The following is a 12,459-nucleotide window of genomic DNA, read 5'->3' on the forward strand; positions in this document are numbered from 1 at the left end:
ACCTTCAATTATTTGTTTATTTGCCTTGAAAAAGGCATTTCGCGGTTCAAAATCGGTTGCTGATCGCAACCTTTGAGCTGCCCTAACAGTGGGGAATTAAGATACACGGACAACATGCACTGTGGAAGCTATTTCACATTCAGTAAATTAGACGGGTGCGACAGATTAAAATTGCTAGGATCCAACACAGAATGCTTGCTTCCGTTGTCAAAAATTATCAACTTTCAATGACTTGTTTATTTGACTGGAAAAAGGCATTTTGATGTTCAGAATTGGATTTCCTGATGGCAATCTGCATGCTGCCCCAACACGGGGGAATAATGGCAGTCTGGCGATACACGCTGAGAAGAACAGCGCTGCTCCTGAGACGTGGTGACCAACCACAGTGCAAGTGATTCGTTTAATTTGAAGGCAGCCACAGGCGCAACCCGCTGCTATCCTCTGTCACTGCTGAGTGCTGATATCTGCTGCAACTGCTGTTAACGTTGTGGACGGTCCATCCAGCTCACCATCCGACTAATGAATGTAGCTAGTTTTCCCAGAAACACTCTTTTATAGCCGAAGGGTGCTACAAAATAGGCCACGCCTTTCTGTTCAGTTTTACCATTTTCTAATGTTCTTTAGACGAATTATTCCACAACTCGCATTTGATTTTTGTATCCAGCGAATAAACCCCGATGGTGCTCTCACACACGCAACGGTTCTAACCCGTATGTTATTGCGGTTTGTAACATCAAGCGATTTCGTTTGCTCGCTGTTGCGTGTTGCATCATGTTGCAACTTGGCAGCTGGGAGACGACGAAATTCTGTTCGTGCTGATTGATTAAATCGACTTCATATTAGCTCTGCATAGTCGAACTAACTGTCTTTGTGAATGCGTTCTAACAGGGCAGTTGGGGAGCTCCGTAGCCGCAAGGTTCAGAGTCCGCCTTGGTAAGCAGGTGGTCGTGGGTTCGAATCTTAGTAGAATCAGGCCATTTGGTTGCCAAAGGACTTTAGCATGGGTTTATTCTCAGGCTTCTCACCAAGTACCTTTCCTTCAATTTGAATTCTACAGTACCTCTGTTGACTCTCCTTCTAACAAAATTAAGTCCCTGTTATAATAAAACTAATGTGAGTAACATATGAAAGTTCTCTCCAGGGAATTATAATAAGGCGATATTGTTAGGAGGGACAGAGGCTCGGTATAGTAGAGTAGTAAGCTTAAAACGGAAAGGTAAAACTTACACACAAGCACGGATACGAATGATAAGCGTATCACTTACTTATTCAATAGTGTTACTGCCAATAATATGAAGTGCGGAGTACAGAAAACACCTGGGTAATATCACAATAGATCTAAGCTCTGGTCGCAGTGATGAGTCCACACAGAAAAAAAACAGGGCAGTTTGTTATTCAAAATCGGTTATGCTGATCGCAGCCTTCGTGCTGCCCCAACAGGCGGGGGGGGGGGATTAGATAAATAATTTTTTTTTGATCGCAGTTTGATTGCTAGGATCCAGCACAGATTGCCTGCGTTATTGCCAAAAAATTATCAACCTTCAATTACATGTTTATTTGCCTTGGGAAAGACATTTTGCTGTTCAAAATCTGTGAAAGCTATTTCGCATTCAGTAAATAAGACGGCCGCGACTGCTGCTAAGGGATGACTGCTGTTGTCGCTGTCTAGAACTATCATGAGCGGCTTCTGTTGAAACAGGCTCTTATATAGGCCAAATAGCATATTTTCAATTGCAAGGTATATAATTCTGTCGACCGTGCTTTGGAAGCAATCATATAACGACCAATCAGAGGTCGAATTTTTCGTTTTGACAAGGCTTGACTATTTTCAATAGTACAATAGTTTGAATAATAAAATAACAATTATCTTCATTTGGGAAGAATATCAGAAGATTTTCCAATCTATTGATGCAAGAACGAAGGAAATCCATCGAATACTAACCGATTTATTAGCATTTGAAATTGGACATATTTTTCACTTTTTTCGGTTTTAGATTTTCATTTCACATCCCCATGTAGCCGAACTTCCTGAGAGAAGTATTCTACTTTAAAACGCTGTCAACAGCGTGATACTCACTTTATTTGCATCCACGACAAGCCAAATACTTCAAATATACCTTAATCAATAGCCAAAATACCCGAACATTTCACGTTACTCTAAACATAAAAAAAAACAAATCACGAAAATTCACAGTTTCAACTTTTCAGAGTGGGGTCGCCACTTAACCTGAAATATCGTTATTTTCGTATTTAAACTAACTGTGATAGAAATTTTTTAGTTCAGAACTCATCATCTAACATGAACATATCGAATAACAGCACATTCCCAGCCAATCAATTTTACCCCGAGCTCTCAGATTTATTTCATAAAGTAAACAATAACAATTTCATCAATAGCCTTGGGGGTTTCCCAAGCATACACCAGTACTTGTTTAAAATATGTACATTTTCGGAAAAAAAATCTATATGAAGCGAGTTAATTGTAAAATATTATAAAAGTTGCCCACTTTCGCCTTGTTCCATGGTACAGTCCCTCTACAATTATGGGTCAGTCAACGTGTTGTCTGAATGTTCAAAAATGAATATAAAATCGGAAAAGTTATCAACTACGAATGTTTTACTATCTATCTCTGTGTTCTGATGTGTACTTTCGATCAACAGCAGTTGATGCGTGTGAATCGGTTAGGAAGAAAAATATCACTTACATAACAAAAGACACAATTATGGGTCACTTTAGGCATTCAAAATCATTTTGTGTATAAAATCGTCAAAATACATATCGCAAGTTATTTTATTGTTGTAAAAACTTATTAATAAGTTATTTTATCCAGTCTTGATGCATTATCACGTAAAAGTAATAAAAATAGCCAAAATATGGACTGACCCACAATTGTGCACCGCAAAATGTAACATTTCTACAATTATGGGTCATTTCACTTATTGCACCGAGCACAATTATAGATTTTAGTGACATTTTCAACTTTAAATCATTTTAATCGTATAAATGGGGTTACAAGTGCGTTACAAAAAATACCACTGCTAATGAAAATTGTTCAGTTTCGTTAGAATAGACGTATTTGCGTAAAAGTGACCCATAATTGTAGCTGACCCATAACTGTTGAGGCACTGTACTATATATTAAGAAATAAAATCTTACCGTATGAACAAAGAAGTTTTTGAAATTTTTCGCCTCAACTTTTAACTCTGCACTCCAAGGAATTTCGCCTTTTTTAATCATCTGCACTGGATCTATATATATTAATCGGGGTCCTGAAGTGAGCAGTAGCATTCGACGTCTCGGTACGTAGAGTGCACTTTTACGTTTATTTACAAAACCTTGCTTCAGAATCAATTCACCTTCAACAAACTGATGCCATAAATCGGATTTCTGTTTCTCTAATTTAGTTATTCTATCGATTTCACTTATATTAGTCGAACCTGAAACACAAATCTATATTTTAGAAGCTTATACTTTATCCTTGTTTTTTGGGATATTTTAAGATAATTTGCATTACTTATGTATTATAATCCTTGTACAACGGAGAACAAAACTTTGTTAATTATATTGTTGTTGCATGTTGAATTCAAATTAAAGCAATATAAAAAACAAAGTTACATATTCACACATTCTAAGGTGGGTATCCGGAATAATGAGGCTCTCCTCATAAGTCGGAGGTGATTTTTTTTTTGTTTTCGAGGTCCAAGAAGCGACACAGAGAAGTTTTATTTGCATTGATTTGATGGTAAGTTTAGATATGAGAATTTAACAAAATAGTGGAATTATTGAAAATCTCGCACGGTGGCTCGTGCTGGTTTGAAGTGCATAATTATAAACAACAACTAGAACTATTTCTACGAAATTATATTCTATAAATATAATGAAAATATACAACAATTTTACCTAAGGTTAATGAAATAAGTTTTTTAATATAGAGAATTATTAAAAAAAATGATATTTATTTATAAACAGTTTTTGTCAAAAAAAAACTCTTCCAAATATGAAAATAATTTATTTATTTATTTATTCATTTATTTATTTATTTATTTATATCATCTGACGTAAAGTCTTAATGAATGTTAAAAGAGCCATTAAAAGTTTCTACAATTAATTAATCTATGTTTAAAAATATGACTAGGCTCACCATACTCAAATAAATGCTCTACACTCGTGAAAGTTCTTACACTAAACGCAGCAGGTTCATAAAAACCAAAGTTTGTACGATGGTATTGGTTTGCAAGCATAGAAGAGGGCCTTAGCATGCGTTGTGATGCACGAAAATTCATCATGGACAGCAGCTTCGGGGAATCCAGTTCAGAATTCAAAATCTTGGCGATAAATACAGCCTGCTGTAACTTACGGCGGCGGTCAAGAGTGTCAAGTCCAAGTAGGCGGCAACGGTCCGGATAGGGTGGTAGGTTGGTAGGATCATGCCAAGGTAAATCTCTCAGGGCCAGTCGAATGAACCGTCTTTGTACACGCTCAAGGCGCAGGTTCCATGAAAGTTGGTGCGGAGTCCAGACTACACTAACGTTTTCAAGTAAGGGGCGCACTAGCGAACAATACAGTGCTTTCATACAGTGAGGGTCCTTGAAGTCGCGCGCAACTTTAGCGATGAATCCCAATTGCCTACTTGCTCTCGAAATAACTGCAGCGCGATGTTTATCAAAAGTAAGCTTTCGGTCAAGAATAACGCCAAGATCAGTTACGCAATCTACTCTACGCAGCACTTCTCCATCGACAGTATAGTTGAAAATGATTGGTGTTTGAGTGCGATGAAATGTTATCACTTCACATTTTGCAGTACTTATAATCAGAGAGTTTAGTTTACACCACGTCACAAATGTATTTAAAAGTGATTGCAAACGATAACAATCCTCGGTGTTGCGAATCGTCAAGTATATTTTCAAATCATCGGCGTAAACTAATCTGCAACCGATCCCAAGAGTATCAGCGACATCGTTGAAGAAAATAATGAAGAGAAGCGGCCCAAGGTTACTACCTTGTGGTACACCAGACTTATTTGTGAACGCAGACGATACACCGGATCCCAGCTTGACTTGTAAAATTCTATCACGCAGGAACGATTCAAGCCACTTAACGAACCGAGATGAGGCACCAAGACGGGAGATTTTGTTTAACAATGTTTTATGGTCGATTCGGTCAAAAGCAGCCTTGAGGTCCGTGTAAATGACATCGACTTGTACTTTACGTTCGAGTTCTGAAATGCAATGCGACGTGAAATGCATGAGATTTGTTGTCACAGATCGTCCGGGGAGAAAACCATGCTGGTCCGAAGAAATGTAGTTGCGTGCGCTACTCAATATAACAGAGCTTACAACGATCTCGAAAAGTTTAGACGCGGCAGACAAATTGGTTATTCCACGGTAATTTTTGACATTACGACGATCACCACTTTTGAAGACCGGGAACATATAGGAGTGCTTCCAGATCTCGGGGAACTTCCCTTGTACCAAAGACTTGTTGAATATGGTGCAAAGTGGAGCGGCTAGAATATCAATGCATCGGCACAAAAGCACGGCAGGTATTCCATCGGGACCAACAGTGTACGAACATTTGAGTTTCTTAGCGGCGGCAGTAACCATATCATGTGTAACTTCGAAGATGTCAAGATCAACAAGATCTGCAGGAACATTCGCAGCGGCGCGAGCAGCATCGTCATTCGAGGCACAATCGGAGGCGAATACAGAAGAGAAAAATTTCGCAAAAAGTTCGCAAGAATCAGAATCCGAGCAGGATACCATTTCTTCCAAATACACGTCCGTTGGGGTCGAGAAGCATTTCCGTTTTGAATTAACGAAATTCCAAAAAATTTTCGGGTTTCTACGCAGGTCTGTTTGAACTCCCAACACGTATGACTTGTAGAGACTTGAATTCAGCCGTCGATACTCCTCACTTGAACGTTTAAAATCATACTTCGATTCATCTGACCGTAAACGACGGAGTTTGCGCAAACATGCGTTCCGTTTACGTTTCAAAACTCTCAAACTGTGATTACTCCAAGCAGGGTAAGAAGGTCGTCTAACAAATGGCAAATTATCTGCAAGCCATGATCCAACAAGTGCGCAAAAATTTGCTGCCATCGAGTCCGCATCGTTACTGTCTGGCCACAGTGCTGGCCAATCAATGTTCGATATAAAAGCATTGAAAGCTACAAAATCAATTTTTCTATAATTTAATACTCGCCTCGCGGAAGGGAGACTAGAACCAGCCATCGCATTTTTAGTGGTGGGAGTTGAGATTGTCAATGGAGGATGGTGTAAATCAACGGGCAGCATCGGGGCAACACACTCCTCTACGGAAATTTCGCAATCAGAGTTGTAAAACACCAAATCAAGCACGCGTCCAAGGTGATTTCGAATTAAATTTGCCTGGTTTAGATTGAGAAAATCCATGCCGTCGATGAGAGTAGCACTTGCATTCGGTAGCTGCGTAGACTCATCATGTTTTATGACACCATTACAGTTATCCCATGCTAAACGCGGTTGATTATAGTCGCCGCATACCATCAACGTGCAATCGTCTGCGCTGCTCGCAAAAAAGTCTCGAACGGAAGCGACGTGAGCATCAACGATAGTACTATCGTTACTCTTGTCAGGAGGAATGTATATCGCGCATTGTAGGAGTTTTAGGCCATGGATTAAGGCTTTTACGCATACCTGCTCAAGACAGTTTGCATGTACAGATTCAAAGATTGTGCTAGTGTGATGCCGTGCGACAGCGATCAAAACACCTCCGAAAGAACGTTTATTGCTGTTCATTGGACTCCGATCGCATCGAAATACGTTGAAGGCACTGCCGAATAGCTGTGGTGAGAGTATACTGTCATTCAATCCCGTCTCGGTTAGCATAATCACATCGTAGTTGCAGTCATTGGTCGCCAAAAAGATATCGTCAATCTTCGTTCTCAATCCACGCACGTTCTGGTAGTACATACTAACGTTGGTCACATCACAAACGGTGTTCTGAAAAGACGAGCCATACAGCACAGGGGGCGCAAAAGAATTTACGGAATACTCGCCTCTGGTGGGAGCCCGTAAGCTCCCACCGTCAATGAAAGAACGCAAAATAGTAGGTTCTGTTACAGCAAATGATGTAGCAGACTGTGTTCTGCTTCCAGGAGTTAGTTTTTTGGACGGTCGACGAATTCCCCAAATAACAGTCCAGCTGGCCAAGAAGCAGGATCCAGGGCAATAGATTTCACATCCGGGTCCAATCCGATTTTATACGATACGTACGAAAAATTGCTTGTATCAGCACCTCGCTGTACTAGTCGAATTACTGCAATGGGCTCAATTCCATTCAAGCAACGTGATACAATTTTTTGCAAATCGCCGTCGCTTATTTTTGGGTTTAAACCAGATAAATAAAGCCAAAAACATTTCTGTGCTGCTGCAGAAGTAATAGACGGCACAGAGAGATCGCTGATGTCGATGGTGTTAGTGCCGCGGTCAGATGCAATTTCCACTGGCAAACGATCAGCACGACGGCGCTTAGGATTTCATGCTGGCCAGACTGGTGTCGCTGATAAATTTATAGGGGTGCTAGCAGAACCATCAATATTCAGTGGTTTATGAGGCATGTTGTCAATTTTCTTACTCAAACCCTCAACTACCTCGGCAAGTTTTTGCACTTGAGCCGGTAAATCAATAAGCTGTTGTGAATTCGGGGGAGGTTGTTTATCTATCATGTCAGCCACATAAGCACCGATCGATTGACCGTTCAATTTATCTCTACAGTGCGGGCAAATAAACATGATTTTACCTTGCGAAAAAAGGTCTTTGCAAACTCTGCTATTGAATCCACAGCACTGTTGGTTAATGTGGTAGCGAGCATCACAAAAACCACAGCGGACCGGTTCGAGATCATTAACTTCGAGTTTGCACTCGCCGCATAATTTCTTTTCCATGCTTGATAAACGCCTTTGGATAGGCAAGGAAGAACACTTGCTGCTTGCTCTGCTACACGATTCCAAACAATAACAATGGCAATGCCAGCACACAATCCGATCCACTTGAGAGTATTGAATTGGGCAAATTAGCACAAAAAATAACTGTACTTCACTCTTCCAGTGTTCACTGTTAGCCCAATATTGGTTTCAAAGCACAGAAGTAACTCGAGAGTACGGGTTCACGATGAATTAACGGAATTTAAACACAGGTAGTAAAACTGAATATACAATAGCACAAACAGAGTTACCAGTTTTGTGTGTGGCATAGGTAAAAAAAAGCCAAAAGTGTGCACGCCATTAGAGTGCTCACCGAGGAGTCGCAGAGCGAACTTGTGTAATAAATCCGCCATATATCCATATATCCAAATATCAACTGTGTCTAAGACTATATATTTATCGAATATGAATAAATACATGAATATCATCAGCAAAGTTCTTGGACGTGTTTAAAATTGAATCGGGCTCTAGCAAAAAATCGTCGAAGGAGTTCATAATACGCTAGTGGATAGAAATTTTTCGGACAAGAGGTGCTGTTTTCTCCTAGATGATTTGCTCGATCGTAAACTAATCTTACTTGCGTTAATTGTCGTCATCATATCAATGAACTAGTATGCAAAAAAGGATATGATTTTTTCACGTGATTGGTTTGCATATGCCGAAATTGATAATATCGTTTCACATGCTGGAATTGAAAAGATGAATCACATGTGGTATTTAAGCCCAAAATCCCACTCGAAATTAAACGAAAAATGATCAGGCGGTTGCGAGCGAAGGATCCTTAAGTAACCTTCGTCGGAAAGCGCTTTGCGGATCCATTAGCTCCCGCGTTGTATAGATCCATAACGGCGCCGGCCACGTCCTTGCGATCGTTAGGGTAAAGAAGGCGATTGTAAGGAAGGAGGTGTCACAGTCGTTGTTGTCGGAGACCGAGTTTAAGTGACGGAATGTAACGATGCTGCGCGCGACATTAACTCACTAACGTGTGAGGAAATAAATCCGAACAACTTTTAAATTGGTCTACGATTTCGAAGTGCTGCACAAATTGTAAAATCCTTTTCCACAAAATGAAGATCCACTTTTATATAACATGCAACACGACCAGTCGATTCTGTCAAGTGACGCTTAGTTAAGAAAATGGCGTTGTCGGAAGAAGACCGTCATCAACTGATTAACAATTTTTGTGAGCAGAATAAAGAAAAATCTAAAAGTGAAATGTTCCACTATTTTAAAAATCTTGGATATAAAAAAAACATTCATATACATTATTGTCAAACTCTTCGAGAATGGAAGTACCTTCAGAAGAAAATCTGGTTCCGGACGAAAGTGCACTTTGTAAGACAGCAAAGTTCGAGCGAAGTTGAAGCCGGAAACGGCTGGTTGGTCGGCGAAAGCTGGGTCATCAGGTATCAGGTTGATCCAAAAATGAATTAAAAGTATATGCATGAAATGGGTATAAAACTTAGAATATAAGTACCATAACAATGACAAAGTACTGTTTTGGCCAGACCTTGTAGTGTCACACTATGCTAATGCAACTTTAGCGGATTTGCGGCAAAGCAATATCGAGTTTATTCCGAAAGAATGCAACCCTCAAAATGTGCCACAACTGCAGTCTATTAAAACTTTCTGGGCAAATTTGAAGCGAATGGTCTATATAAAGGTTACAGAGCGAAATAACGTCGATTGTTTGATCGAAAAATGAAGGAGGAGCTCAAAAGAATTGAAACATCCGAAATTTAGGAAGCTATGAGGCTAGTACCCCAGATGATCAGGAAATCAGCGCGATATGGATCTGAGTGTTTTTATGAGGTTTGTTAATGAGTAACATCACTTAAGTAAACAAACAAGTTTAGAAAAATAAGTTGCGCAAGTTTTTATTCGGAACTAGCTGACCAGGCAAACTTCGTCCCGCCTATTTTTGTGTTTAATTTAATAATTGCAATTTTCTGAATAAAACGTGATTTTTAAAAAATGTTTATCGTTGTCCCTCGATTTTTATATGAAGAATAACAAACTGCTCTAAATACCTTAAATGACAATTGGGTTGTTTAGCTACTCACGGATTCCTGATTTTTATATATCAGGTGAAACAGTGTAATTTTCTGAGCAAAACGTGATTTTTTCTAAGTTTTTTATCATTGTCCTTCGATTTTTGAATGAAAAATAAAAATCGCTACAATAACAGTTGGTATATGGGCGAGCTTTCATTGTAACGATTTCGATCAGTTTTAATTCGTTATTTAAAAATTAAATGACACCAATAGAAGATTTTTGGACATCACGTTTTGCTTAGAAAATGCAGCTCTTTCAGGTGACATAAAAAACTGATATATCTAAACAACTCAATTCTCCCATATACCGTACGTGTGTCAAATGTCATTTAAGACACTTCGAGCAGTTTTTTATTATTCATTTTAAAATCGAAGGAAAACGATAAACATTTTTTTAAAATCACGTTTTGTTAAGAAAACGCGGCTTTTTCAAATGATATAGAAAAGCTGGTATCCAGATTTTCACGCGCCATAATGGCGAACGCTAAAATTCGTATTAAATCATCCACCCTTTTGTAAACTCTGCTCATATCAATTTGAAGTCTTCACGTATTTTATCAAAAAAGAAATAAACCTGGCAACATTTCTGTTGCCAATAGACCTTTTTACGAGCCTTTGACATCCCTATAGACCATTTTACGAACTGACAGGTGTCACGGATCCTGCTGATATTGATGTTTCTTTTACGTGCGTTATGTCAGCGGTTCCGAACTTCCTGTCAAAATTTCATTCATGAATTGAGTTCAGAAACGTATCGTAAAATCTCGCCAAACATGTGTGAAAAGGGGCCAAGTGCCATATATAAACAAGCCAAAATTTCTCGTTTTTTGATTAATACAAGCGAAATCTGCCCTTACCAATAAGATTTATTGATAAAAGAATTTACTCTTAATCAAACAATCTTATTTGTAAGGGTAGATTTAGCTTGTATTCATTGAAAAACGAGAAATTGTGGCGTGTTTACATATGGCACATGGGCCCTTTTCACATGTTTAGCGAGAAATGGTCTATACCGAGTAACAGTGAAAGACAGTGAACTCATGTCCTGGGCTCAAATTAATCTGTGCCTGCTGTCAGCAGTAAGATATGAATGTATGAAAATAAGCGGTGATATGCTATCTCGTTTACACATATGTTGAGATGTTAGCCCTTGAAACTATAGTCACTGTATGTTTTACTAGTCTGGCGGAGTGGATTCGGAAACCAATTTTAACTGTTATAACGGGAACCAGTCGGATTGAATTTCCATTGACTGGTTACCGTTATAACAGTTAAAATTGGTTCCCGAATCCACTCCGCCAGACTAGTAAAACATACAGTGACTATACTTGAAACATGGCGCGATGCCAAAGGGGTGTCTTTTTACGTACGAATGTTGAGGAAAATATTATATACATGGTTTATTTGACACGGCACGATACAATTTTATGTTTAACTGAGCCAAGTACACTTTTTATTAATTCTAGATTAGCGGAAAAAGGAAGGAGGCACTTTTTTTGTTTCTCGCGGCCGGCTACGACCTAGTGGGGATTAAAGGTGAGAGGAGGGGAGATACAATTCTTGCTTAAAACTAATTAGTATATACGATCTATTTGTGTTTCGACTGGTGTTCTTTTTGTTTTTCAAACATAGATGCAGGCTCTACGTGTTCGTGTCTCCAGCGTCGTATACGGGTATTCTGACAAATAGACAAAAGAATTTTAAATTTTAATGTCAGCCTTTTTCAAATAACAGTACAGTTGTGTCATGTACTGAAGATCACCGCTTCCTAGAATGTCTCTAACGGGAACGTTCGGTTGTTTTCCTCGGGCCCGAAGGGAATCTATTAGCTCGGACCTAACATCACAGAATTCGGCACACGACCAAACAACATGCTCGATGTCATGGTAGCCATCGCCACAAACGCAGTGATTACTGTCTACAAGCCTTATACGAAAGAGGTGCGTGTTTACCGTGTAGTGATTGGACATAAGTCTGGACATCACGCGAATGAAGTCTCGACCAACATCCAACCCCTTGAACCATGCTTTCGTCGATACCTTAGGAAAAATGGAATGTAGCCACCGTCCCAGTTCATCTGAGTTCCATGATGATTGCCAACTGTTAAGTGTTCTCTGACGCAAAATACTATGAAATTCATCGTAAGCAATTGGTCTATCATAAATATCGCCATCGAATGCACCCACCTTAGCTCAAGAGTCAGCCTTCTCATTACCCGAAATGGAACAATGTGAAGGTACCAGTGGTGGGCACCGCTAACCGAAAATTTAGCGACGCTAATCGCTAAGTCGCTAACCGGAAAATTTAGCTCGATAATCGCTAAACGCTAAACCCACATTGGCGGAGCTTTCGCTAATCGCTAATCGCTAACTTTTTAATATGTAAATAGTCATATCGCTATATTTATTGCTCGTGTTTTGTAATATTTTGGACCACTT

At 39.3% G+C, this 12,459-nt stretch overlaps 1 protein-coding gene across 6 annotated transcripts in view; it reads right to left on the bottom strand.

Moving 5' to 3' along the window:
• Nucleotides 1-12,459, bottom strand: part of LOC129730678 (3-phosphoinositide-dependent protein kinase 1) — a 114,090-nt gene that overhangs the window by 9,992 nt on the left and 91,639 nt on the right. For 4 of the 6 annotated variants that reach the window (XM_055690206.1, XM_055690208.1, XM_055690207.1 and 1 more), the window contains one exon: nucleotides 3,158-3,438. The exons of 1 other annotated variant lie outside the window; for it this stretch is intronic. In XM_055690206.1, the coding sequence (XP_055546181.1) occupies nucleotides 3,158-3,438 (281 nt within the window). Of the gene's footprint in view, nucleotides 1-3,157; nucleotides 3,439-12,459 lie in introns of those variants that run through there. One more of the 6 variants, XM_055690210.1, reaches the window with a different exon arrangement.

The sequence above is a fragment of the Wyeomyia smithii genome, chromosome 3 (assembly GCF_029784165.1).
Source record: "Wyeomyia smithii strain HCP4-BCI-WySm-NY-G18 chromosome 3, ASM2978416v1, whole genome shotgun sequence".
NCBI classification, from domain to species: Eukaryota; Metazoa; Arthropoda; class Insecta; order Diptera; family Culicidae; genus Wyeomyia; species Wyeomyia smithii.